At 36.0% G+C, this 24,043-nt stretch overlaps 1 protein-coding gene across 1 annotated transcript in view; it reads left to right on the top strand.

Annotated features, from left to right (window-relative positions):
- Positions 1 to 24,043, top strand: part of DMXL2 (Dmx like 2) — a gene marked incomplete at its 5' end in the record, with an annotated part of 54,393 nt that overhangs the window by 9,259 nt on the left and 21,091 nt on the right. Inside the window, 21 exon segments of the mRNA XM_082488539.1 lie at positions 1,318 to 1,389; positions 2,088 to 2,166; positions 2,784 to 2,940; positions 3,890 to 3,956; positions 5,799 to 5,974; positions 6,683 to 6,866; positions 7,871 to 8,045; positions 8,834 to 9,067; positions 9,549 to 9,826; positions 10,015 to 10,711; positions 12,499 to 12,620; positions 13,665 to 13,754; positions 15,148 to 15,265; positions 15,998 to 16,117; positions 16,594 to 16,821; positions 17,550 to 19,231; positions 19,522 to 19,627; positions 20,373 to 20,542; positions 21,894 to 21,991; positions 22,151 to 22,316; positions 23,280 to 23,544. Coding sequence (XP_082344665.1) covers positions 1,318 to 1,389; positions 2,088 to 2,166; positions 2,784 to 2,940; positions 3,890 to 3,956; positions 5,799 to 5,974; positions 6,683 to 6,866; positions 7,871 to 8,045; positions 8,834 to 9,067; positions 9,549 to 9,826; positions 10,015 to 10,711; positions 12,499 to 12,620; positions 13,665 to 13,754; positions 15,148 to 15,265; positions 15,998 to 16,117; positions 16,594 to 16,821; positions 17,550 to 19,231; positions 19,522 to 19,627; positions 20,373 to 20,542; positions 21,894 to 21,991; positions 22,151 to 22,316; positions 23,280 to 23,544 — 5,284 coding nt within the window.

The raw sequence follows: 24,043 nt of genomic DNA, 5'->3' as shown, positions 1-24,043 counted from the left end.
TACACACACATATGTGCATGTGTGGTTTTGTGTGTCCTGCAAAGTAATAAATTAGAAATAGTTTATTTTTCAGAAAAGCTTAGGCAAGTTTAATGTATTTAGAAATGCTACAGTATGAACTGTCATAACTGCATGGCCCCTTGACTGGCTACGCAGTTTTATTTTTAATTCTTAAACAATGCTAAAGAGACAGTTTGGATTGCTGAGAAATACTACTATGAGTTATGGTAGTGCACTGAACAAATTTTAACAGTTGTCACTGCCTACGAATATTAGCTAGTTAAAAATTGGTTGCAGTATTGAGAAAGCCCTAGTTAGCAGTTGGGCAGGTTTAGCTGGCAAGGCCCCTGCACTGCAGCAGTGCAGTCCCAGTAGGACTGGAAGAGAGATTCCAGCTGCACAGATGGCCCATGCAGAATGTCCATGAACCCCTGGGTGGTTCTGCATTCAGGAGTCTGAACTCAGGGTCTGTTCCATTCTTTGGAAGTGTGTTGTTGCAACCTCCCTCCCTCTCCCCCTGAAGAGGAAATAAGATTTCGTAATAAATGTCACAACTTTTACATCATTTCTGTATTGAGGAGAACAGATCCTGAATGGGAAGAACTTATAACCAGTTTTTCTCTTAAAAATATTTTAAGGAAGAAAAAGGAATTTTAAAGATAGTCAAAAGTACTCATAAGCATATGCATATTACGAACATGACCAGATAAATTCCTCATAAAGACCATTTTGTGTATGGAGGTTTCTGTGAAATAAGTAGGTGAAAAAAAAATGAGGGGTTCAGGGGTATCAGTCCTTCAGTTTTTCTGTTACCAGTTGCCCTCAAAATGTATTTAGCTGTTCAAAATAGAATTACATTACCTCCTGTTTCTCGTAATTATTATTTAGTGGTACAAAATGGAATCTGGGAACACACCAAAACCCAGACACTAATAATTAATTTATTAGTTAGCTGTGAAGTAGACAGAATGTGAGAAGAAGTAGTGAAGGCATTGGCTTTCCCTTATGCATTAACAGTAGTTACCCTAGAAGAATATATTAGATCTGATTGACAGTGTTTATCCCACTGAACAAGATGTCTTCCCTACTTAGAGTTAAAATCTTAAAGATAGGCTTGTTTGGAGGTACGTATTTCTCAACTTCCTTAAGAAAGTATACGTATAACACAATTAATGACATTTGTATTAATTTCACTTTTCTTGAACAATGGCACATAGAAGAGGTATTGGAAATTCTTTAGCTATTTTGGAATACTAAGGAACAGTTACACTTATCTCCTAACCTCACATTTTGAGTCTTCAATTTTTTTTTTTCCAGATTGCAGCATCATATGGAAACGCTGTTTGTATTTTTGAACCTCTTGGTATAAATTCTCATAAAAGAAATTGTGTAAGTATGTATTTCATGATTGTAATTCAGTTTAGGCTTTTATAAGAGACAAAAGTCTGTTTGCCAGTTATTATTATTATATTACATTGGCACACAAAAGACTAATGAATAAATATTTTCCACCATCCATAACAAAATTGGATGGGTAGAATCTTCCACTGCATGAATTGAACTGGGGACTGCACTTCGAAGTTGACAACATCTTGTTCTTGAATCTCATACTAGAATGACATGGCAACAAGTTGGTGTTTCTTTGACTTGAAGGGGTCGTCAGATCTGTGGGACAGAAATATGACTTAGACTTGCATGTGTGTACCCAGGCTTGTGTTAACAGCACAGCCATGGCTGAGCATTCAAGCATTAAGTATGGTCTCAAGCAGGTTTCACAATATTTGTTGCATCTATACTGCCACCCCTTATGTTGTTGAAAGTGTATGACCCAACTAGTTTAAAGTAATCTACAGATATATTTGTATGTGATGGGTCCAGATCCGGTTCGCAGGGCACTCTGGGATACATTTAATTATTATAAAACAATTAGAGAAATTACTAGAACTAGAGTCAGCAATCTACCACTGGGTCCTGAATGTTTTTGCAACAGGCTTAATAGTAATTTCATAGAGAAAGAAAGAAATACCGATACCTTTGTATTTTGCTGTTGATGTGAGAAGTAATCCTTTACTGTTTTTAAACTACAGCAACTAAAGTGTCAGTGGCTTAAAACTGGGCAATTCTTCCTCAGTTCTATGACTTACAACCTGGCATGGGATCCTCAAGGTAATGTGAAGTTGGTGAAGTATTTGTTAAACACCTGTAGTTAAGAGAACTTCAATGCAAATTATTTTTATTGTAATAAAGTGAGGGCATGAATATGGAAATTTTAGATTATCTGTTCTCAAGCAGTGTTGCATAAAATGTGAGGCTACAGTTAGCATTTGTGAAGCTGCCGTGCCAAGTGTTTGAGTCTCCTATGCATAATCTTAGTTTGGGAATCACAGTGTTAAGTTGCTAAGTGACTTAAATTACCACTAATAATCATTTAAATTTAATTTTATCACAATTATAGTCAGCAATGTACCCAGACACGGGTATTTATAAGATGTCTAATAATGTGTATTTATTTGAGGTGTGAATGGCTATTTAGCATCTGCTATGCATTTATCATTTGAAGTCACCCAAAAAAACTTGATGTTCTTTCTTAAAAGGTATTGTAAATTCAAAATGTTTTCATAAAAACTGATATGATTGAATACCCCATCATATTTCAAATGGACATTATAAAGTTGAGTTTTCAACCTGTTTTGAATAGTTCTCAAAAAATGCGATGACAGACTTAATCTTTCAATATACATGCATCATCTTGGTTTCACAGCTTTGGTATTTCTCACTTTCAGGTAACAGGCTGCTGACAGCAACTGACTTTTTGCAATTGTGGGCCCCTCCATCTAGTGACATTCTAGAAGAAGGTGAAGATGATGATCCTGACAATCAGATCAAAGATGATAAAGTTCTCCCAGTTCTAAATGACTGGAAATGTGTCTGGCAGTGCAAGTGAGTGAGATAATTTTTATTTTAAGACAAATTGCAATCCCACCTCATATATCAACCCTCCAAAACCATATTTTAAAATCTGCTTTTAAATCAGCTTAAAATACCATAAAATTCAAACAATGTAAGTTACTCCAAATAAAAATTCCTCACTTTTTCAAGTGACCTATCACCAGATAACCTAGTCAAAGGCTGACCCACACGATACCACTGGCAATGTATCAAAATTATCCCCTTTTTCTCATCTTTGAAAGTAGTGCTGAAATACTGGATGAGACTGAACGGAAGAGCAGTAGCAGGTAGATATGCTACACTGATAAAGATGAGAACTGCTTCCTGAATCTCAGGAAGAAGGTCCTGAAACTCTTTCTACCTGGTTCTATTTGAGATCCATGTTACAGAAGTGCTTAATGATCAGCCATTTCTATATATATGCAGACTTGGGAAGCAGCTGCCTACGAACCTGTTTTCTCTTGATTTTTTGAAACCCATTTTAGATTTTGTGGCCACAAAACACTGCATAGGCTGCTTTCCTCTTTCAGACAGCTGACCCATAAGCTGTAGTCACAAATAGTATCACAAATTATTTAAAAGATCTTCAATTTTGTTTCTTCCTACTATTTGCCTTGGCTTGTCTGGGAGTAGAGGAGCAGGGGGGACAAACTTCACTTCTGTGATCTCATTGGATCTAGCCTAGGCTTGCCTTATTATTTTATTTTATGGGCTGTTTTTCTGTAAAACTGAAAATACAAAATACTTTGTTTCATAGTAGCAACTGCTTTTTATGCTTCTGCTATTTCTAAAGTATGCTTTAAGCAACAACTATAAAATACTAATCTATTTCATTTAAATAATGAACAGTAATAGTTAATCAACTGAACACATATGGAATAATACTATAAAATAAACAGACTTTACTTACAACTTGAAACTTTACTCTCGTGTTATTTAGGACTGCAGTATCTGTACATTTGATGGCATGGTCGCCTGATGGTGAATACTTTGCAACAGCTGGGAAGGTAAGGACAAAAAGAAGAATAAATAAGCATTTGCAATATTTTGCATTTGTTTGACAAAAATAAGTAAGTTATATAGAATAGTCCTAGATCCTACACTCTATTGTAGTCTGAGCTAAGCTAAATTATCTCGTGTAATGCTGTATTTTCATGTATTTCCATTAATTTCAGCAACAAGAAACTGGATTTAGCTGTATACTCTTACTGAATACTTGAGAATCAACCTGGAAATACAGTGACAGTGATACAGACTTGTATATATATATATTTTTAGATAGAGTATACTTAGATGAACTTATAGATATGCATAAACATATTTTTCTATTTCTGTTGGAAATAATGAGGATAAATATTAGATCATTATGATAGAACACACACATTTAAACTGGTATAATGTGCACACCTCTGGATAAATTAGAAAATATTTTCTATTTAGTGAATTGTGGGTTCAATTGTCAGTTCTTAACTTCTATTTCAGTTTGGTATATTTTTTTGTCAAATTGCTATTCAAGCTAAGTTTTCAATTAATAATTCTCTTTAATGTCATTTGATTGATTCCCCTTGGTTTTCAAGTCTGGATATGTAAGCATTTATTGCTTGCACTTAATATTGGTTGAACAATTAGATGAATCTTAGGAACTTTTTTATCTTACACTTACTAAAGAGGACAACTGAATCATGAACTGCATTGTTTTATGACTAAAAAAGTACTTACTACACCTTAATAAATACTACATTTCAAATCTTTGTGGTTAGAAAATTATCAAAAGATTTCCTTCGTTCCATATTTCTATTTCCCGTGAATATACTTTTTTATAGCTAAGAATTTAACTAAGTAGATGAGGCAGATTGTTCCAGAAGTCATTTTCTGTCTGTAGGACAGCTCTATATTAGTTTTTTCATGAGATACACAGCTTTCATCATAATTCTTAACAGGGCTGCCTGTCAGACTTCCTTCTTGCAGAATCTGTGGTCAGATACTGTACTTTTTGATGCTTGTCAGGAAATACTATCTTTTATCTACACTCTTGGAGGTTTGTAATTTATTCATTTATTTACTTTATGTTGCATCTCCACTCCAGCAGCAAGTTCTGAACTCCAGGGATGTGGCATCCAGGTGCATAAAATGTACTGTCGTCATACTAGTAATGTTGTCCTTAGCTGACATCAGTATAGTCATACTCCAGTCTCACATAGCAGCATTTGTAGTATTGCTGTGTCAGCATTTCAGTTTTGTTCCAAGTAATTGCATCAGTGGTGCCCAACCATTCAAACCAGAAGGGTAGCATAGGTTACGCTGGTGGAGGGGAAGGTTGTAATATGCATCTGCTCTTCTATTGTGTGCCTATGCTCAGTAGGTGCAGTGCTTTCCATGAAAGTCAGGTTTCCTGTGCACAGGAACCAACAGTGACTTAGAGCATGAATTGTCTCAATGGAGAAACTCACTGTTAATGAGCCTAACATGGGAGTGTGAGTGGCAGCCTATTTCTGGCTTCTGTCTTTGCAGGGAAATGGACATGGGATTTAAGCATGCATGTGTGCTATGCAGAAAATGCATAGAGAACCAAGAGAAAAGTAGGGGGCCAACTGCACTGGAAGAAAAATTCCTTATGGGAGTGGAGTGTTGCCAGCAGAATATTTCTTCAGTCCTGTAATTCATTCCAGGATGACCATCAATGAAATAAGCGGTCTTGAAATAAACGGGTTGTCTGAAAAACTGCCAATAGCTTTGGGCCACAGATCAAGTTTTCATGAGGGATACCAGAACAGCAGTTTGGGATTTTCTTTTTGTGACATCTGTAATAATAGCTACCTGACTCCATGGTTTTTTATTGCTTTACCTAGGATGACTGCCTCCTAAAGGTTTGGTATCCTATGACTGGTTGGAAGTCATCTCTTCTGCCACAAGAGAATGAAGAAAAAAAGTGCTCAGGAGTTGTCCACTTCTCATTTGTTTATTTGGCACATCCTCGAGCAGTGACAGGATTTTCATGGCGTAACACAAGCAAGTACATGCCCAGGTTTGAAAGTTTGTGCTTTTTTTTTAAAAAAACAATCAAGTCTTTGACCAAGTGTTTTTTAACACTGCTTAAAGTTTAGCCATCAAGAACATGGTTAACTTCCTCTGCTTATACTTTCAAGAAATAAAGCATATCAACATCTTTGCATAAGCTTCTGTATTACCTAGTACAATAGTGATAGTCATGTTAACAGGTGAGATTTATTCTAAAACGGTCTAAACTTCAGTGCCTTCTCAAGTTATGCCAGGAAGCATGGATTTAAGGCTTTGTCTTCACCAAACAGTTCTATGACATTGGAAATAAAATATTTTTTAAATTATTAGCATTCAGTAAGCTATGTTCTGCACCTTGTTGTGTATACTGGTGTTTAATTAGTTGTTCACTTTCGCATTTCATTATTTAGTGAAACTTACGCATTCTTCACATAGTCCAGCAAGTCAGATAGTTTAGGCAGTTTCATAACTGCAGTTTTATAATAACTGTTGCATTTATCAAATAATAACAATTCACACGCACTTTTGCCAATAATCTGTGGGTTTATCAGCATGCCAAAAATCACTCCTGATATAAAACCTCTAGTTAGGAGAGAGGCAGAAATTTGGATGAAACAATTAACTACTAAATACTTGGATACTCCCCTAATTTCTGCTGTGTCCGTATAGCTAATTTAATTACATTGGGTAGTAACCTCGATATGTCTGTCATTAGGGGTTTGGTCTGTAACGTGTTACTCACATCATGTCTTGATGGCATCTGTCGGCTGTGGGCAGAGACGTTGTTACCAGAAGATACTCTTCTCGGTGAGCAGATCTGTGAAACTAGCACTTCCAGCATTAGCAGCACCATCTCTCAATCTGGAAAGCCAAAGGACAAAATACAGCATGCACTAGAGGTACAAGTAAATACTGATTTTTGTCAATTTTTTATATCAAAATTCTTAAAACAAATATTTAAAGGATATAGAACTCTAAGAATGTGTATTATCTAGTTCTTATAAGCATAACAGAATAGTCTGAATTATTTCATATCAGTTTTTGAAATCTGTTGCTAAACACCGAAGAAGTTGGAGAGTTTGCATCCGTGCACCCAAGCTCCATGTTCTTAAAACTCAATCTACTTTTTCTATAGCTAACTAACAGTGCTGGGAAAAGACAGTGTTTAACATGAAATAGTAAGTGATGGTTTCTGTTCTGATTGGGTCTGAAAGTCTGTAACTTTAAAAACAGTGGCAGCAGTAAATAAACAATTTTTAGTTCTCTGATTTGATAATTGCATTTCCAAAAGGTGGTAATATGGGGCTCCAAATTTCAGTAGCAGTCATATCAAGTCTTTTAAGTTTACAGTAAGAGAAAACCTATCAATATAAAAACAAGAAAAAAAAAAAAAAAAAAAACGCAACCACCCCAACACTCGTTTGTAGACTACTGCAATCAGACTAAGGTTTTACTTGTTACGTATCATGACCATCAGCAAATAGGGAGAGTGGAACCAAGTAAGCTTCGGGCCGTTGAATCAGTTGTGCTTTCCACATGCTTTCAGCAATTTTCAGTTACATAAAAATAATTAGTTATAAAAGAATATTGTGAAGGTTACTGCTTTTAGATTGTTGTAATCTTGTTTATGGATGTCACACAAAATAGTGTGTATTTTTGTGGTGTTGTTGGAGCAGATATTAAAGGAACTTTCAGAAGAGTGTTGGAAAAGTTTTTGCCTTTGGCCAGAAGTGATGTACGTAAGCGTTACTAATCTCTGTTGAAATCTATTTAAAATAATCCTTTTGAAATTAGTCTTCACTTTTTAGAAGGAAATTAAAAAAGCTTTAGGCTTCATATAAGTGTGAATTTTTACCTTACAGTTTTTTAGTATTTCTTCATTTATTTTTTGTAACTCTACCAGACAATTCACCATTTGAAAAATATGAGAAAAGGGCAAAGGAGATCTTCAGTTCTTGTTACCCACACAGATGTATTGCCAGATCAACAGGGTACTCATGAAGTTCAGCGTCATATTTCGCATCATGCAAATGCACTTGGTCACTTCCATATAGCAGCAAGCATCAACCCTACTACAGGTGAAATACAACCATTTATTAAACTGTAATAACATATTTGCACAAAATGAAGAAAAATAAATAAAGGGGGCTGAGATGCATGTTCTTTGCTTTGCTTAATTGAATACAGGTAATTTATAGGAAGACTTATTTTACAAGTCTGTTACTTGACAATAGAGTTTTGTAAGACAAATGAGGCTGTATTTATTCTGAATGCCTTCAGCATTTTAAAAGCCAATTAAATTCATCTTTGCACATCAGAAAGCAAAAGAAACCTAAATTTCAAGTCTGCTTAGCATTTGATTGTTGGGTTTTGGGAGGCAATGGTATGGGATGAATAAAGTATTTGCATCCTAGAGAATATATTGTGAACGGAAAAAAAAGCTGTACCAGATTTTTTTGGCAGGAAACTAGCTGCTTTTTATAGAATAGTTCAGAATATTTTAAACAAGGAAAAGACTAAAGAGCAATCATGTGCCTTACCTAAAATCTTTCCCTGAAATGACAACACTGCAACCTATGAAACTGAGCAATTAGAATTGGTATTATCTACCATTCACTTAAGAATCAATTTTAATGTAAATTTATTGATGTTAAAATATCATTACATTTCTGTAATTAAAATTGCATGTAGAAACTTGATCTGCATCTTACCTTTTCTAATCTTACAGGTGCAAATTATGTTCTACCTAAAACAAGTTAAATGTCTTAACTAAGAAATCTGTGTATATATGTGTGTTTGTGTATCTATATAAAGATGGACAGTTTAATCCATATCTTTTTTTTGTTTTGTTTAAAATTATCCACAGATATTCCATCAGTCTTGGCTGGAACAGCTTTTAATATAGATGAAGGAAATGGAGGCTTCGTTGTTCACTGGTTAAATAATAAAGAATTTAATTTTACATCCTCTATTGAAGTATTTATGCAGCATCTAAGAAAAATTTCAGAGCAACAACTAGAACAAGATTTTGATGTTGAGGTTGAAGAGGAAGAAGAAATAGAAGAAAAAGAGAGAGGTTTACATATGAAATTAGATCATGGTAAGTAATATTGAGGTATGTAGCACAAGAATTATTTTGAAGCAACAATTAATGCAATTATTTAGCCCAAGAATTACAAGTGCTAACATTTTATCACTAATGTAAAATAAATAGACATTTACAGCTGAAATTTTGGCTGCTGTAATTATAAGCATGAAAAATTCAATGATATACTCTGTTGGGATGCAATAGGAATATACACAGTGAAAAAGAAAGGTAGCTTTAGTCTTTCACTTCTATTTTGGATATATTTGACTGAGCTATGAAATTATGACTAAGACCTGCTCTCTATTTACCTTACAATTGGATTGTCAAAGTCCAGAACCTCATATTACGTATTGACAGGCCAAAGAAAGATGTTTCTACCCGCAATTTGCACGAATGTTCTTATCAGATATCACTATTAGAAGATTTAAAAATGCTGTGTTGTTTTGAATGGAAACCTATTTGCAATGGATAAAATGGCACATTTCTCTTGCAGACTTGTCTATAGATAGAGAATCAGAGACAGGGACTGGTACAGGCTCTTCAGAACACGAAGATGGAGAAAGAGAGGGAAGCCCCAAAACATCTCTACTAGCAGGGCCACGCATGCCTCTTCCAACAGTTTTGTTAGATCGGAAAATTGAGTTGCTCCTAACTGAATGGAACAGAAATCCAGATATGCTTTTTACTATCCATCCTATTGATGGTACCTTTTTGGTGTGGCATGTGAAATACTTAGATGAATACACTCCAGGCATCTTTCGACAAGTTCAGGTATTGTATATTTGAAATATTTTTATTATTTATTATCTTAATCAACGATCATTGTGTCCTTTCTTTTATATCTGAACTTCAGTATGAATTTAATTTTAAGTACTTCCTGTGAAACAGATAACATTTATTCAGACTTAAGCTGGGTTCTTGTATTCTAATTCTTTTCTCTTGGTTTTTTTTTTTTTTAGGTTTCATTTTCTTCTAGGATTCCTGTTGCATTTCCATCAGGAGATGCTAGTTCCCTTAGCAAAAATATCATGATGTATGCTTGCCCTGTCTTTTTAAAAGATAACAGTAATGCTGTATATCAGAAGACAATGGACTTTCCAGATAAGACTCTAGCAAATAAAGGACCAAGCTGTGCCCAGGACAGTGCAAATGTGAATATAATTTCTCCCGTAGTAATGATGATTTCCAAACATATAGATGGCTCTCTAAATCAGTGGGCAGTTACTTTTGCTGATAAATCAGCTTTCACTACTGTGCTAACTGTATCACATAAATTTAGGTACTGCGGCCACCGTTTTCATCTCAATGATCTAGCTTGCCATTCTGTTTTACCATTACTGCTAACATCTTCTCATCATAACGCTCTATTAACTCCTGAATCAGACAGTTCCTGGGACTCTGACAGGATAAACAGGATAATGGATCCTATTAAACATGTGAAAGGTTCTTCTAGGCAGCAACTTAAAAATGCAGCAACCCGCACGTTCCATGACCCTAATGCAATCTATAGTGAGCTGATTCTGTGGCGTGTAGACCCTATAGGACCTTTATCATACACTGGAGGAGTATCTGAATTGGCTCGAATTAACTCTCTTCATACCTCCGCTTTCTCTAACGTAGCCTGGCTTCCAACACTTATTCCCAGCTACTGCCTTGGTGAGTATACTTAGCATGTTTCCATATAGAGTTAACAGAGTCATAGAATTAATTTGTTAAAATAAATTACTATTTTGTTTGGAGTATATTTATATTGACTTTTCAGCAATTTCCTTGTATTATGTAAATTAAGTATTTTTATTTCATTTGAGGCTAAGCTACTTCAAAACATTTCATCTGGTCTGAGTGTGTCGGTGGTTACTGTGGATCAGCTGACATTCAGTAATTTCTTTATGCGAGTAAGCAATCATCGCTCTCACAAAGAACAAGATTATCCCTTTCCTCAGTGTTTTAGGCAGCTTCACTGAGTGTTCCCCCCAATGACATGGTGTTAATAATGCAGGTGTTCTGATGACTTAGGCATCTGGGTTGTTGGCTACATAGAGTTGTAGGAGGCAGTGGGTTGAACAGAACTAGTAAGAACTAGTATTTGGACCACTTGAACATCTGAATTATTGAGAAAGACTTTCAGCCAAAATTTGCAGTATCAAAATCTTTTAACATGCTGGCTAAGAACTCGGATTACAAGATCCTGAAACAATACTGAAATTCTTCAGGCCATCAGTGGTTTACAAAAGTTCCATTAGAAGACAGAATATTTTTAAAGAAATAGACCGCATTAACTTCACAGAACTACAAACAATACTTTTTTCAGAGGTCAGGCAGTACAACATCTGATGTGTAACGCCCTAAGACAGTTCTTCAGTTTTTGTGTTTAATTTTAGGGCTTTCTGTTGCAGTTAGGAAAATTGTTTCTATTCAGCAACTCAGATGCTTATTTTTGAATTAGCATAAAAATGCTGTTGTAGTAGTTGTCATCTTTGTATACAGTACTAAAAATGTCATTTGTGCTGTGGATGTAACATTAAATTTTATACTAATAATGCCAGGTTATTTTATTATGCTAAGGCCAGTCTGACCTTTGCAATGATGAAATGGGTGTCAAAGATGATGTACAACCACAAAAATCCTAAATATGCTTAATAAATGCATAACATATCTTTGATTTAAAATAAATCCATTTTGTCTGCATACATAGTAACGTTCTGTGCTGTCTGAGTCCCACAGTCTTCTAAACACAAATAACTAGCTGCTTCCCTCTGATAAAAGTCAGAGGAAAACATAGATCAGAATAGAAAACCTTGTGTCAAGCCTGTTCTGTATACTGTAGAGAAGCAAAAAAGACACTGTTACGGTTTTTCATATATTATTCACTACTAAAAATATATTTCTCCCTCCACTTTTATATCTGCAGTTTTAACTGGAGGGTAGAAGGGAATATTCGTTGTGATTAATTTTACCCAAAGAGCCTAGAGATGGCAAACCAGGAAAGAAGCTGTAGCTAATGTAGCTTCTCTGAACAGTTTACCTTAGACTCCTACTCTAAATAGTCTCTGACAAGCTAGGGAAGCTAGTGTTAGCCCTTCCGAGCACCTTCTGAGAGGGGACAGGGAAGAGAACATAACCATTTTAAGGGATGGCAGCATTCCTTTAGGTGTACTACATCCTGGTTTTTGCATGCATGAACCATGTTTGTAAACATGCTTAGGTTATTCAACTTTTATGAGGGGTTTCAGTTAGATAAATGAGCAGAAAGGGAGTTATTTCAAAGGTCAAATAATGGTGTTTTAATGCAAACATTTGCTTAGGTGTTTTGCTTCAGTATTTTATGGAAACTACGTTAGAAACGTATTCAGATATTGTGAAGTGGATTGTAATAGACTACCTGATGCCATTTGACTACCATTTTTTTTCTTCAACTATGAAATTTTTGTATTTTCTATTAGGTACATACTGCAACTCTGCTAGTGCTTGCTTTGTTGCATCTGATGGCAAAAACCTGAGACTGTATCAAGCTGTTGTAGATGCACGAAAACTTCTAGATGAATTATCTGACCCTGAATCATCTGTAAGTTTTATGTAGGAATGGTTTGAAAGTATTAAAACTAATTCAGGTAACGTTTTTTTCGACTCCAGTGCTTTGTCTTCACATAGTCCTGTATAATTTTTGTGCCAGTCCACGTATAAGATCTTATTCATTATGCCTTGCATAATTACATGTTTTGCAGCTGTCTGTAAATGCACCTATTACTACTAAAAGTGGCCAGACTGAAACAAAATTTCCCTGACTAGTTTCCTCAATGTGTAGCAGGTGGGGAAAGGAAAAATTGTCTGTCTTTGTCTTCTCAAAAGAGGGGATTCAGGAGCAAGTTGGAAGGTGAAGAGAGAAGAGCAAGACTTAGGTGTATCCACCCAAGTTACATTTATATATGAGGAAGGGCAGAGATGGTGGGATAGGAGGGAATCAGCGGGCTATTGCTAATGGTAATATTAGCTCTTATTTTTTCTGTAATAAGTAATTTTTTCATCATTTTTTATCTTTCATTTGTTTGACTAAGCAAAGTAAAGCCTGACCTTTCACTGTTGTTATATAAAGAAGCACATCTTTCATTTTTTTCCATTCTTCTATTTTATAAGCCATCCTGCAAGACAGAGCCTGTCAGTATTCAGATCAGTCTAAGGAATCTGTTCTAGGAGCAATGATTGTAAACACTCCAGCAAAAATCAATAGAGCCTTCAGTTTATATATAAGCTGTACTGATTTATTTTTCTATGTGTTGTGACAAAACCTGAAGCTTTAAACAAAAGTGAAGCAGTATACTTGAGTTTCTCATGGCACAGGTGTTATGTTATGTTATGAAAGGATAAATCTTAAAATAAACAACATTTAATTTCCATAAAAATGCTCTCCCAGTGAATAGCTGCAGCCTCACAACAGTGCAGATGTCTTAATAAATGGATTATTCATAAGTGCCAAAATGACAACAGGAAGAAATCTGTTACAGGTTATGCCGATAAGGAAAATTAAAGCATCAGTTTATTGTAAATGACTGCAGTTTCCTTCTGTCTGAAGGAAAAATATACTAACTTTTCTCATTTTGCTCTGTTTCAGAAACTTATTGGGGAAGTGTTTAACATTGTGAGCCAACAATCTACTGCTCGACCAGGATGCATTATTGAACTCGATGCAATAACTAACAAAGTAAATAAATGGTTAACTTTCTACGGGTATCACGTAAAGGTGTTTAATAGCTCTGCCTGTTAATTAACCTAATCTGTTGAAAAGAGGTAAAAGAGATGACATTTCTCTATGGTGATAATGACTGCTGTGAATTTTTGTGAATATTGAGATACCTTGAACATTTTAGTCAGACGACTTTTTTTCTTAGCTGCTAGGAGCTCAAAGCCCGTTGTTAGAGTGTGAACAATATTTTCTGAGCATAAATCTTGATGAAACAAAACTTAACTAAAGACTAGAGTACAAAACATTATAACTTAAAGGGGAAAAAACCCAAATAATCCCCCCCAAACCCAAACAAACAAAAAGATGAACAACATTTAAACAAAACCCAAACCTGAAAACTAGAGCTAAATACTCCAAAGCGTAGGAATCATAGCCACGTATGACTTCGGGTTTTTTTGTCTGTTTTGTAAGACAAATTTTCATCTGTTAACTAATCCAGCTATACATTTCAAACGATGAGAAGGTAGTATTATTACACCTTGTTCTTATTCACAGTTATTTTGATCATGCACGTTACGGTGCTGTTTTCTGTTAGGAAGCAGCCTGTGAAAACTGTGTTTTACCATTTCTTAATTAGACATCTGTATGTTTTTGACATATGTAAAGAAGTATTTATCTATTTGTCAATAGGTTTCAATGTCTGTTAAGTATTAATCACACAGGATCTTCAATTTTAAGTTCAGATTTACAAAATATTTTTCTAGAATTTTTATAGATGATTACAGGGAATGCTCTCTTTCCATGGTTCTCTGGAAAAAAGAGGGTGTTTTGCAATATTAAAACTGCTATCACTGGTTTTGGGGGACATATTTTTTCCTTGCCTGCAGGAAGGGACTTCACTGCCAGCAACCTCCTTTGTAGAGAGGTGGAGGTACTGCAAAGAAATCTGTTGCTGTCAGGAAGGACAGCTGTTGAGATATCAGAGAGAAGGAAAATCTGCAATTCATTCCCTTAAATTTCCTAAGCAATTCACCGCAAACATGTCCTCCCACTGAGGAAGGGTAAAAGTCTAAGAGTTTTTGCCGCTGCCATTTATTCAACGCATAAAGAAATAAAAACCAATGAGATTCTAATTCATCCGTCAATAGCTGCGGCAAAAATGTTATTACAGAATTTGTCTAGCATGGTAGATCTCAGTGAAATTATTTCAATATACAAACAATAGGTTCTAGAATACACTGTTCTTAATATGGGGGAAAGTGTTTAGTTTTTCTGATGCATTAAAATAATTTTCAACATTATAAAAGAAAGCGATCCTCATCCATAGCTCAATTGCACAGAAGAAATAATTGCATTAGTACAAAACGTTGCTCTACTATTCTGGAAGCATAACTATTGCTTAATGTTTCAGTGTGGCTCAAACACACAATTGCTTCATGTCTTTCAAGAAGACTTCATTTTGGGATACAAACCACATAAGGAAGATGTGGAAGGGAAGGAAACTGAGATATTTTTCCAGCCATCACAAGGTATAGCATGAAAATAACTAACATGAATGAAGTAGGTACCAAAAACATTTTTAAAGAATATTGAAATCTAGCCAGCATATGCTAGTTTCCTTTTTAATGAAAACCTGTAGAATTCAGTAAAATGTCTGTTTCATGTTGCTCATATGAATTGTTGTTTACACAGTAATGGTATTAAACAAAGGCATTCTACTTTGATTGGAGTGAAACATTTTAACTTAATGACAAAGTCTATTTTTCAAAATGCTGTATGTTATATGTAAAAATGTGTACAAAATACAACAGAAGTGTATTTTCTGCATCAATACATAGTTCCAGGTGACAAGGTGAATATATCTGACTTCCAAGTTAATAAAATAGAAAGTAACTGAGGACTTTGGTAGCAGACTTAAAACTTGAAAAGGAAAAGGAAGGAAGCAGCCAGGTGGAAAAGAGTCTTTACAATGTAGCAAAGTAGTTCAAACTGACATCTAATAAATTAGATTTGCCACTAATACTCAGGTTGTCTGTAAGTCAGTCTGTCTATTTTCATAATCCTGTAGCCATGAGCAAACAAAATGTTGATTAAAAATGTTATTAATGGTACTGTCTGAATATTTTGTTTTATAATCACACAATTTCTTTCAAAGAGGAAAACAGTTTTTTTAATATCAATAATTTTTAGAGATTCTGCTGTTATTGAAAATTATTTATGTTGAACATAACCACAGCAGTGATAATATGTTTCACTTGCAGGGTATCGTCCACCACCTTTCTCAGAAAAGTTCTACCTAGTAGTTATTGAAAAAGATAGTAATGGCTGCTCTGTTCTTCAGATGTGGCATCTTCATCTCAAATCTGTGCAAGCCTGTTTAGGTGAGTGAGTGACTGTAACTTTCTTAGAGACAGACGTTTCTTTTATATTATTTAAAATAAAACTTACAGCTTGGTGGTTTATTTTAAAATAAATTGTGTCACCTTTGTCAAGCAGAAGCCTCCAAGTGAGGAATCTTCGGAATAATTTATCAGTGCAATAGAAGCAGTAAGATTCCTTACAAACACTGGTTGCATTCTATACCAATAGCAATATAAAAAATTGTTGATAGGGTGAGTAATGTACTTAATTGCTGGATTCTTTATTTTAAACTATCAGTATTTCAGAATGTCATGGGTATCTTAAAATGAATAGTCAAAGCATGCAATAAAACTAACGCAGCCTGCACATGTCATATAATTATTTTCTGTGTAACTTAAGCACTGCTAAAAAAAATAAATCTGATGATAGGATATTCATGCCTTGTCCTTACTTATAAACAATTTTTTTAACACCGTTGGCATTTATTTTTATATAGCAAAACCAACTGAGGCTGCTTCATCAGAGAATAAGCTTAGTGTACCTGAGCAAAAGACTCTGGATTCTTCTCCAGATATATCACCTGGCATAAGTCCCATTCCACGGTCTTCATCAATTGCTAATCTTCAGACTGCTAGTAAACTCATTCTGAGCTCCAGACTTGTGTATAGCCAACCTCTGGATCTTCCTGTTGGCGTAGAAGTAATACGAGCAACTCCTTCAGCAGGTAAATTTAATGGGTTTTTTTCCTATCCAGTTAGTCCATTAATTTACCTCCTAGTTTATAGGATTGTATCTCCTCAGCCTTTTGCATTCTGATTTACTGATACAAGGAACATGGGACTAAAAAGGCTCTCAAATCATTGTGTCCATGTCATGTTACCTTTTCATAAGCATATCAAGTCACCACAGGAAAGCTGTTCCTGAAACTTCCTGCTCTAATAGTTGGAAACTTAACTTCTAGTCTTAATTTATTAATGAACAATTTATGCCTGCTTGTTTATCTGCCAGCATTAAAGTGTTGGGTGTATAGTGCCTATTTTTACCTGATGCGCTTACACCTTCTTCTGTTTTTCTGTCTCTCCTGTTATATCCCCCCCCCCTCTGCCCCTTAGTTCAATTTTGGTAGGCTATATGAACCTAATCTTAACTTCTTTAATCTCATCTGATTAAGGCTCTGTATTCCTCTCATTATTCTGACAACCCTTCTATGAATTAGTTCAGTTCCAGCTTATCTTCTTTGAATAGCGACCAGAAATGCAGATGATTAGTAATGTTCAAGCTGCAAGACTGGTACCAGTCTTAATGTATTTGTCCTTACCCGAGTCCAAATTAGAAAAATAATACCAGGTTGTAAAGTTCTCTATCAGTAGTTAGACAGTGTTACGTCTGCCTTATTCACATAGGCATTCTACTTTATATTACTAAAACTAAATATGTTTGTTCTAACTTCAGGTCACCTGAGCTCTTCATCAATATACCCAGTCTGCCTTGCACCTTATTTGATAGTAACATCATGTTCAGACAACAGAGTGCGCTTCTGGAGATGTACTGTTGAGACAGACCTAAACAGCAAAAATGAAGAAAGGGAAACATACCATTGGAGAAAATGGCCTTTAATGAACGATGAAGGAGAAGACAACAGTAGTACAGTGAGCATAGTAGGAAGGCCGGTTGCCGTTAGCTGTTCTTACACAGGGCGTCTTGCTGTAGCATACAAACAACCCATACAGCATAATGGTTTTGTTTCCAAAGAATTTTCCATGCATGTTTGTATACTTGAATGTGAGTCTACAGGAGGATCAGAATGGGTTTTGGAACAGACAATTCATCTGGATGATTTAGTTAAGGTTGGAAGTGTACTTGATTCAAGGGTCAGTGTAGATAGTAATTTGTTTGTTTACAGTAAATCAGATGCTTGTTTGAATAAAGACAAGTACCTGGTGCCTAGTATCAAGCATTTGGTGCATTTGGACTGGGTATCAAAAGAAGATGGTTCGCACATACTGACAGTTGGAGTTGGTGCCAACATCTTCATGTACGGAAGACTTTCGGGAATTGTAACAGATCAAACTAGCAGCAAAGAGGGAGTAGCTGTCATTACATTACCACTGGGTGGTAGCATAAAACAAGGTATAAAGTCAAAGTGGGTGTTGCTTAGATCAATTGATTTGGTATCATCTGTAGACGGCACCCCTTCGCTGCCTGTTTCTCTCTCCTGGGTGAGAGATGGCATACTGGTAGTGGGAATGGACTGTGAAATGCATGTTTATGCCCAGTGGAAACACGCTGTCAAGTTTGGTGATGGAGAAAGTGATGTTTTTACTACTGAAGACTCAACAACACAAGATCCACTCAAAACGAGCTTGATAGCAAAGAAGACCAGCGTAATTGATGGGGCAGGTATTGTGGATGATGTTTTTGGCACTCCAACTGTAATTCAGGATGGTGGCCTTTTTGAAGCTGCTCATGTTCTTTCGCCTACTCTACCCCAGTATCATCCAACCCAGTTATTAGAACTTATGGATCTGGGTAAAGTTCGCCGAGCCAAAGCCATTCTATCACATTTAGTTAAATGTATTGCAGGAGAAGTTGCAATAGTTAAAGACACAGAAGCTGGAGAAGGAACTGGTCCTAAGCGCCACCTTTCTCGCACCATTAGTGTAAGTGGTAGTACTGCAAAGGATACCATCACAGCTGGAAAAGACGGTACTCGAGACTACACAGAGATAGACTCAATTCCCCCACTGCCACTGTATGCGCTGCTTGCTGCGGATCAAGATGCTACTTACGTTTCTGAAGAAACTTCTAAAATACCTCAGGGCTCTGAAGATCATGCTAACAGAAAAACAGAGGATCAGTACTCAGATCTATTCCAGATTCAGCCTGTTACAACTGAAGACTTTATTGATTTTGAGCCTGAAAAGAGGGAGAGTAAATCCAAGGTTATTAATCTGTCACAGTACGGTCCAACTTACTTTGGCCGAGAACATGCTAGTGTCCTTTCAAGCCACCTGATGCACTCAAGTCTGCCAGGCCTCACTCGACTGGAGCAGATGTTCCTTGTAGCTTTGGCAGACACTGTGGCCACGACAAGCACTGAACTAGATGAGAACAGAGATAAGAATTACTCAGGTTAGTAGCTCGCATATTATTGAATTAACATTCTTATTCTTCTCAGCAAAGGTAAACTTAGTCCTTGGGTATTTTGGGATAACAAAGCTGAAAGCTAACATCAGTTATTCAGATTAGATACAGTAAGAAAGAAAAACACTTAAATATAAACCTTTACATATATTTCATACATAATAAATAACTTGTAGTTCAGGTTCTCGGCAAGTTTAGAAACACCACACAGAAGTTGCATGTACACCTCTTGTAGACACATTCATGTTCAAAAGTCAATATTTTATATTTCATAGGAAGAGATACCTTGGATGAATGTGGCTTACGATATCTGTTGGCTATGCGCTTGCACACCTGCCTTCTGACATCACTCCCACCTCTGTATCGAGTTCAGCTGCTTCACCAAGGTAATTCTTAGAGCGAAGTATTGCTTTCATTTGATCTGTTTGAGCTGACAGGATCTGGTTATGTTTGATTCATAATATTATGATATTTTTATTATCTGCATATTCATTTTAGATCATATCTATTCCATTAAAAGCAAAGCTTAGTATAGGCTTCCCTATGTGCACTGTGAGTAGACAGAAACATATAGCTCTAGAACAGGAGAGAGATTCTGCCCCATTCAGTTTGAGGCATGAATAAGTTCCCCAACCAGATAGCATATAGATTGTATATATATTTTGTTGGTTTTGCTGGAGGAATGAAGATACTGCTTTACACGAGCATGGCTTTATCTTGCCTTAAAGATTATTCTGTTTCTTCACAGCAGTTTTTTTCCCTTGCTCAATCTGAGTAAATGCTGGAAAGAAGAGCAGTTACTACCTAAATAGCAGGCAGAATGTTTCTGGCCCAGAATGGGTCTGCCTCTGCGATAACAGAATATTTTTCCTTCAGTCTTTCACCATATAACTCTAGTACGTATATGAACGGGGTACTAGAAAATGATGGAAGAAGCACTGGGGAGAGGACATCCCTAGTGGGCAAGAAGTTATTTCAGCTGTTCCTTTAGCAGTTCTACTTGCTGTAGAGGGAAACAGTCTCTCAGATCTACCTAACTCTTGGGTTGGAGATCCCACTTTGCATCTCTGACATATTCCATTTGCCTATTAACAAGTCTGCTGAATTTTATTTTCTTATGTTATTGTTTAGGCCTATCTACTTGCCATTTTGCATGGGCTTTTCATTCTGAGGCAGAGGAGGAGTTGATCAATATGATTCCTGCTATCCAGAAGGGAGACCCACAGTGGTCTGAATTAAGAGCTATGGGTATCGGTTGGTGGGTCAGGAATATCAACACGCTCCGAAGGTGCATTGAGAAGGTACTTTTTATTGCTTACAGATTACAGTTACGTGCTCTTAGGTATGCCTTAACGGTTACGCACGGTGACTTATATAGCAGATTCCTTTGTACTCCAGCCCAGCCAGGAGACTGTAACAGTTTGTTTTTTTTTCTATGCTAACTGATGTTGGCAGTCCTGTCTTACAAATTTTGTTATTTGGTAGTAAAATATAATACAATTGATGTAGGGAAAGCCACTTCTGAAGCACCTAATTTCCCCCCCCACACACGTATTTTACAGTATGTTAAAGATCATACTAAGTACTCTATTTTAAGAAGAATCTTGTTTTCAGATATACAAGACATTATCATTAATCTGTAGATTAAACAGGGAATTATGCTTTGAGTTCAGCAGCAGGTTTTATTTAAGAAATAAATATATCTAAAAATAGTAGCCAATAAAAACTACATAAAGGGTGTTTTTGCAAATTTTGTACTTTTTATAATGGACTAGTATAGAACATAAAAGATCTGAACTGCAAATAAATGCAGGTATTACTCTTCTGAAGAGTCGCAAAATTACTGTTTTATAGAAATATGCACCTATATTAGGTAGAACCAAAATAACTCCAAATCTCTTTTGTATGCAGAGTTTTCTTATAGGAGGTCTAATAATGAATAAAATGCAATATATTTTTGCGATAATATCTAAAACTGTTTCCCATGGCTACAAATGTGATTTAAATTCTTGCTTTAATAAGAATTTCAGCTTTCTTATAACTTGAAGTTTGATGTATTTGAACAATTACTAGCTTTTGCTTTGAATTACAACAAATAATGCAATCTCTGAAATGTCTGTGGAACAGAAGTACTTGCTAGTTCGCTAAATTTCCAAGTCATCTGCTGTAAAAATACATTTTTAAAAGTTACAGGATACTCAAAGAATCCAGGAGCAAAACTTAATTATCCAAGTACTCCAAGTCAAATGCAATTACATCTGGGTCCTACACAAAAACCAAACAGTGTTTATTAAGGAAATACTTGTATTAGCTTAAGTATATGTAAATAATGGGTTGCAAGAGGAATTTCATCTAATAGTATGAGAGTTACTATAACACTTTTAAAGAAAATATTTTTATTTACACGTTTGTAATGTTCTAGTGTGGTTGAGAGGGGTTAACGTCTGCAGTAGTGCTGTTTTTCTGACTCTTAAGAACATTTACATTTTAATGAGTGCTGTCTCATATGAATAAAACATTCTGACAGAAATTACTGTTGCTTTGTAGTAATAATACTCACCTAGACCATCCTCCCTGACAGAGAACATAAGTTATTTAGCTAAAAGCAACCTTTATATTTTCTCTAATAATAGTAGGTTTTGTTTACTACAGGTTGCAAAAGCTTCATTCCAGAGGAACAATGATGCCTTAGATGCTGCACTTTTTTACCTTGCTATGAAGAAAAAGGCAGTGGTGTGGGGTCTGTTTAGGTGAGTTCTGCTAACTGTAAGTTTGATTAAATCTGAATTGAACCAGGAATGCAAAGCAGAACTCATTCAAGATTACAGTATAAATTAAAGTGATGTTGTTCAAGTGATTGTATGCTAAAGTTATATAATTAGTGGTGTCCATTGCATTTCTTTACGCAGGTCCCAGCATGATGAAAAGATGACTGCCTTTTTCAGCCACAACTTCAGTGAAGACAGATGGCGCAAAGCTGCTTTAAAAAATGCTTTTGCTTTGTTGGGAAAACAACGCTTTGAACAATCAGCTGCATTTTTCTTGCTAGCAGGTTCACTGAAAGATGCTATAGAGGTATCCGCTTTTGAGAAATTACGTTTCAGTTTCTTATTTGACCTATGTAACTTCACTCTTACAAGATTTTCTCTGCTCACATTTTCACAAATTGTGGCAGCCCAAATGGTATAGTATGTCCACACGTGACCCCCTTATGCTCTGCAAACATACCATTTGCCTCCACACTACTGTGAAAAGCAGCTTGGAAGCTGCTCAGAAGGCCAGAGTAATTGTTCAGATACGTCAGTCCTCAGTGGAAGCACTCTGGAATACCAGTCGTGACCCGTCTGGCAAAACTTTCTGTTTGATCAGCACAGTTAAGTTGTAGCACTCTGTTCAGCCTCCAGCTATTCTGCATGACCTATTGTTATAACTTTAAGTAAAACAAGAATGCAGAGTTCTCTTCTGAAGCAGCCCTAGGATCCCTTTTTAGTGGAGCTGTGATGTTGCCTGCCACAAAGGAGGTGAGAGCTGTGAGCAGGATCATAACCTAAGCAGTACCTCTCAGGAGAGAATGGGAATTAGAGAATCTTTAGTTATCCTGCCTATTTATGTGCAGTATGTTTGTCTTTACCTGCAAGAATTTTCCTCAGAGATGTAATTCTGTAGATGAGACAGTGTGTAGTATATCTTACCAGTCATGTATTAACATTAAAGTTGGAAGTTATGTTTATTCTACTAGGTAGAATAAAAATAAACATCTCTTTATCTTCTGCCATACTAAATTTTGACATGCTGATGTACTGCTATGCATATCATAATTCCTGAAATAGAAGAAGGTACACCTCTTTCCAAACACAAAAGAAAATGTTAGTTAGATATATATCTCCACATTTTTGACCCAAAGATGAATATATACTTTAAAGAACAGATATGATAAGAAAATCTATTCTGTAAACATATATTGCTGTTTATGTCATTGTTATTTTAAAGAACTACCTTTCCCTCATAAAGCAATGTTTTCCCCACTTCTTATCGTAGGTGTGCCTTGAGAAAATGGAAGACATCCAGTTGGCTATGGTTATTGCTCGTTTATACGAATCAGAGTTTGAAACCTCTGTCACGTACACCTCCATTCTTTATGAAAAGATTTTGGGTTGCCGTAAGGATGGAACTGGATTCAGCTGTACTAAATTGCATTCTGATCCATTTCTGCGAAGCATTGCATACTGGATAATGAAAGATTACACTAGAGCACTGGACACATTATTGGAACAAACACCTAAAGAAGATGATGAAAACCCAGGTACGGGAAACATTAGTCTGGGACAAACTTATTAAGACAAAGTAGAGAAGGAGAAATACTTTCTGTGTTTGCATACGGTCCTTTCTCCTGAGATGCAATTACGCTGAAATCATTAATTGGCTTATGTACTGGCCAGCTCAATTTCTGCTTCTTTAAAAAAAATAATAAATCTTTTTCCAATTTCTTCCAAGGACTTGTCTCCAACCCCCCCAATACCAAACTTAGTTCTGCGGTCAGATAAGCTCAGGAGGACCTCTCTACTACTGAATGCTGGCTAGTAACTATTCAAATGGACTTCAATTCTCATTCTTAGTTCTAGGAATTAGCAGTGTTGTAGTAGGATTTCCTATCCTGTCCCTTCTGAGATTAATGTTAAGCGACACTGCGGCTACATAGCTTTCTGTGGCATATCCCCTGCCTTGGGGAAGTCTCTACCTGGCTGATCATCTCAGCCTTAGCTGAGTGGAATATAACAGTGAGGCAAATGAGAGAACCTAGT

Source organism: Vanellus vanellus, assembly GCF_965231255.1.
Source record: "Vanellus vanellus genome assembly, chromosome: 11".
Lineage (NCBI taxonomy): Eukaryota > Metazoa > Chordata > Aves > Charadriiformes > Charadriidae > Vanellus > Vanellus vanellus.
Note: the sequence above shows the minus strand (reverse complement) of the source record. Positions and strands in the feature narration are given on the sequence as shown.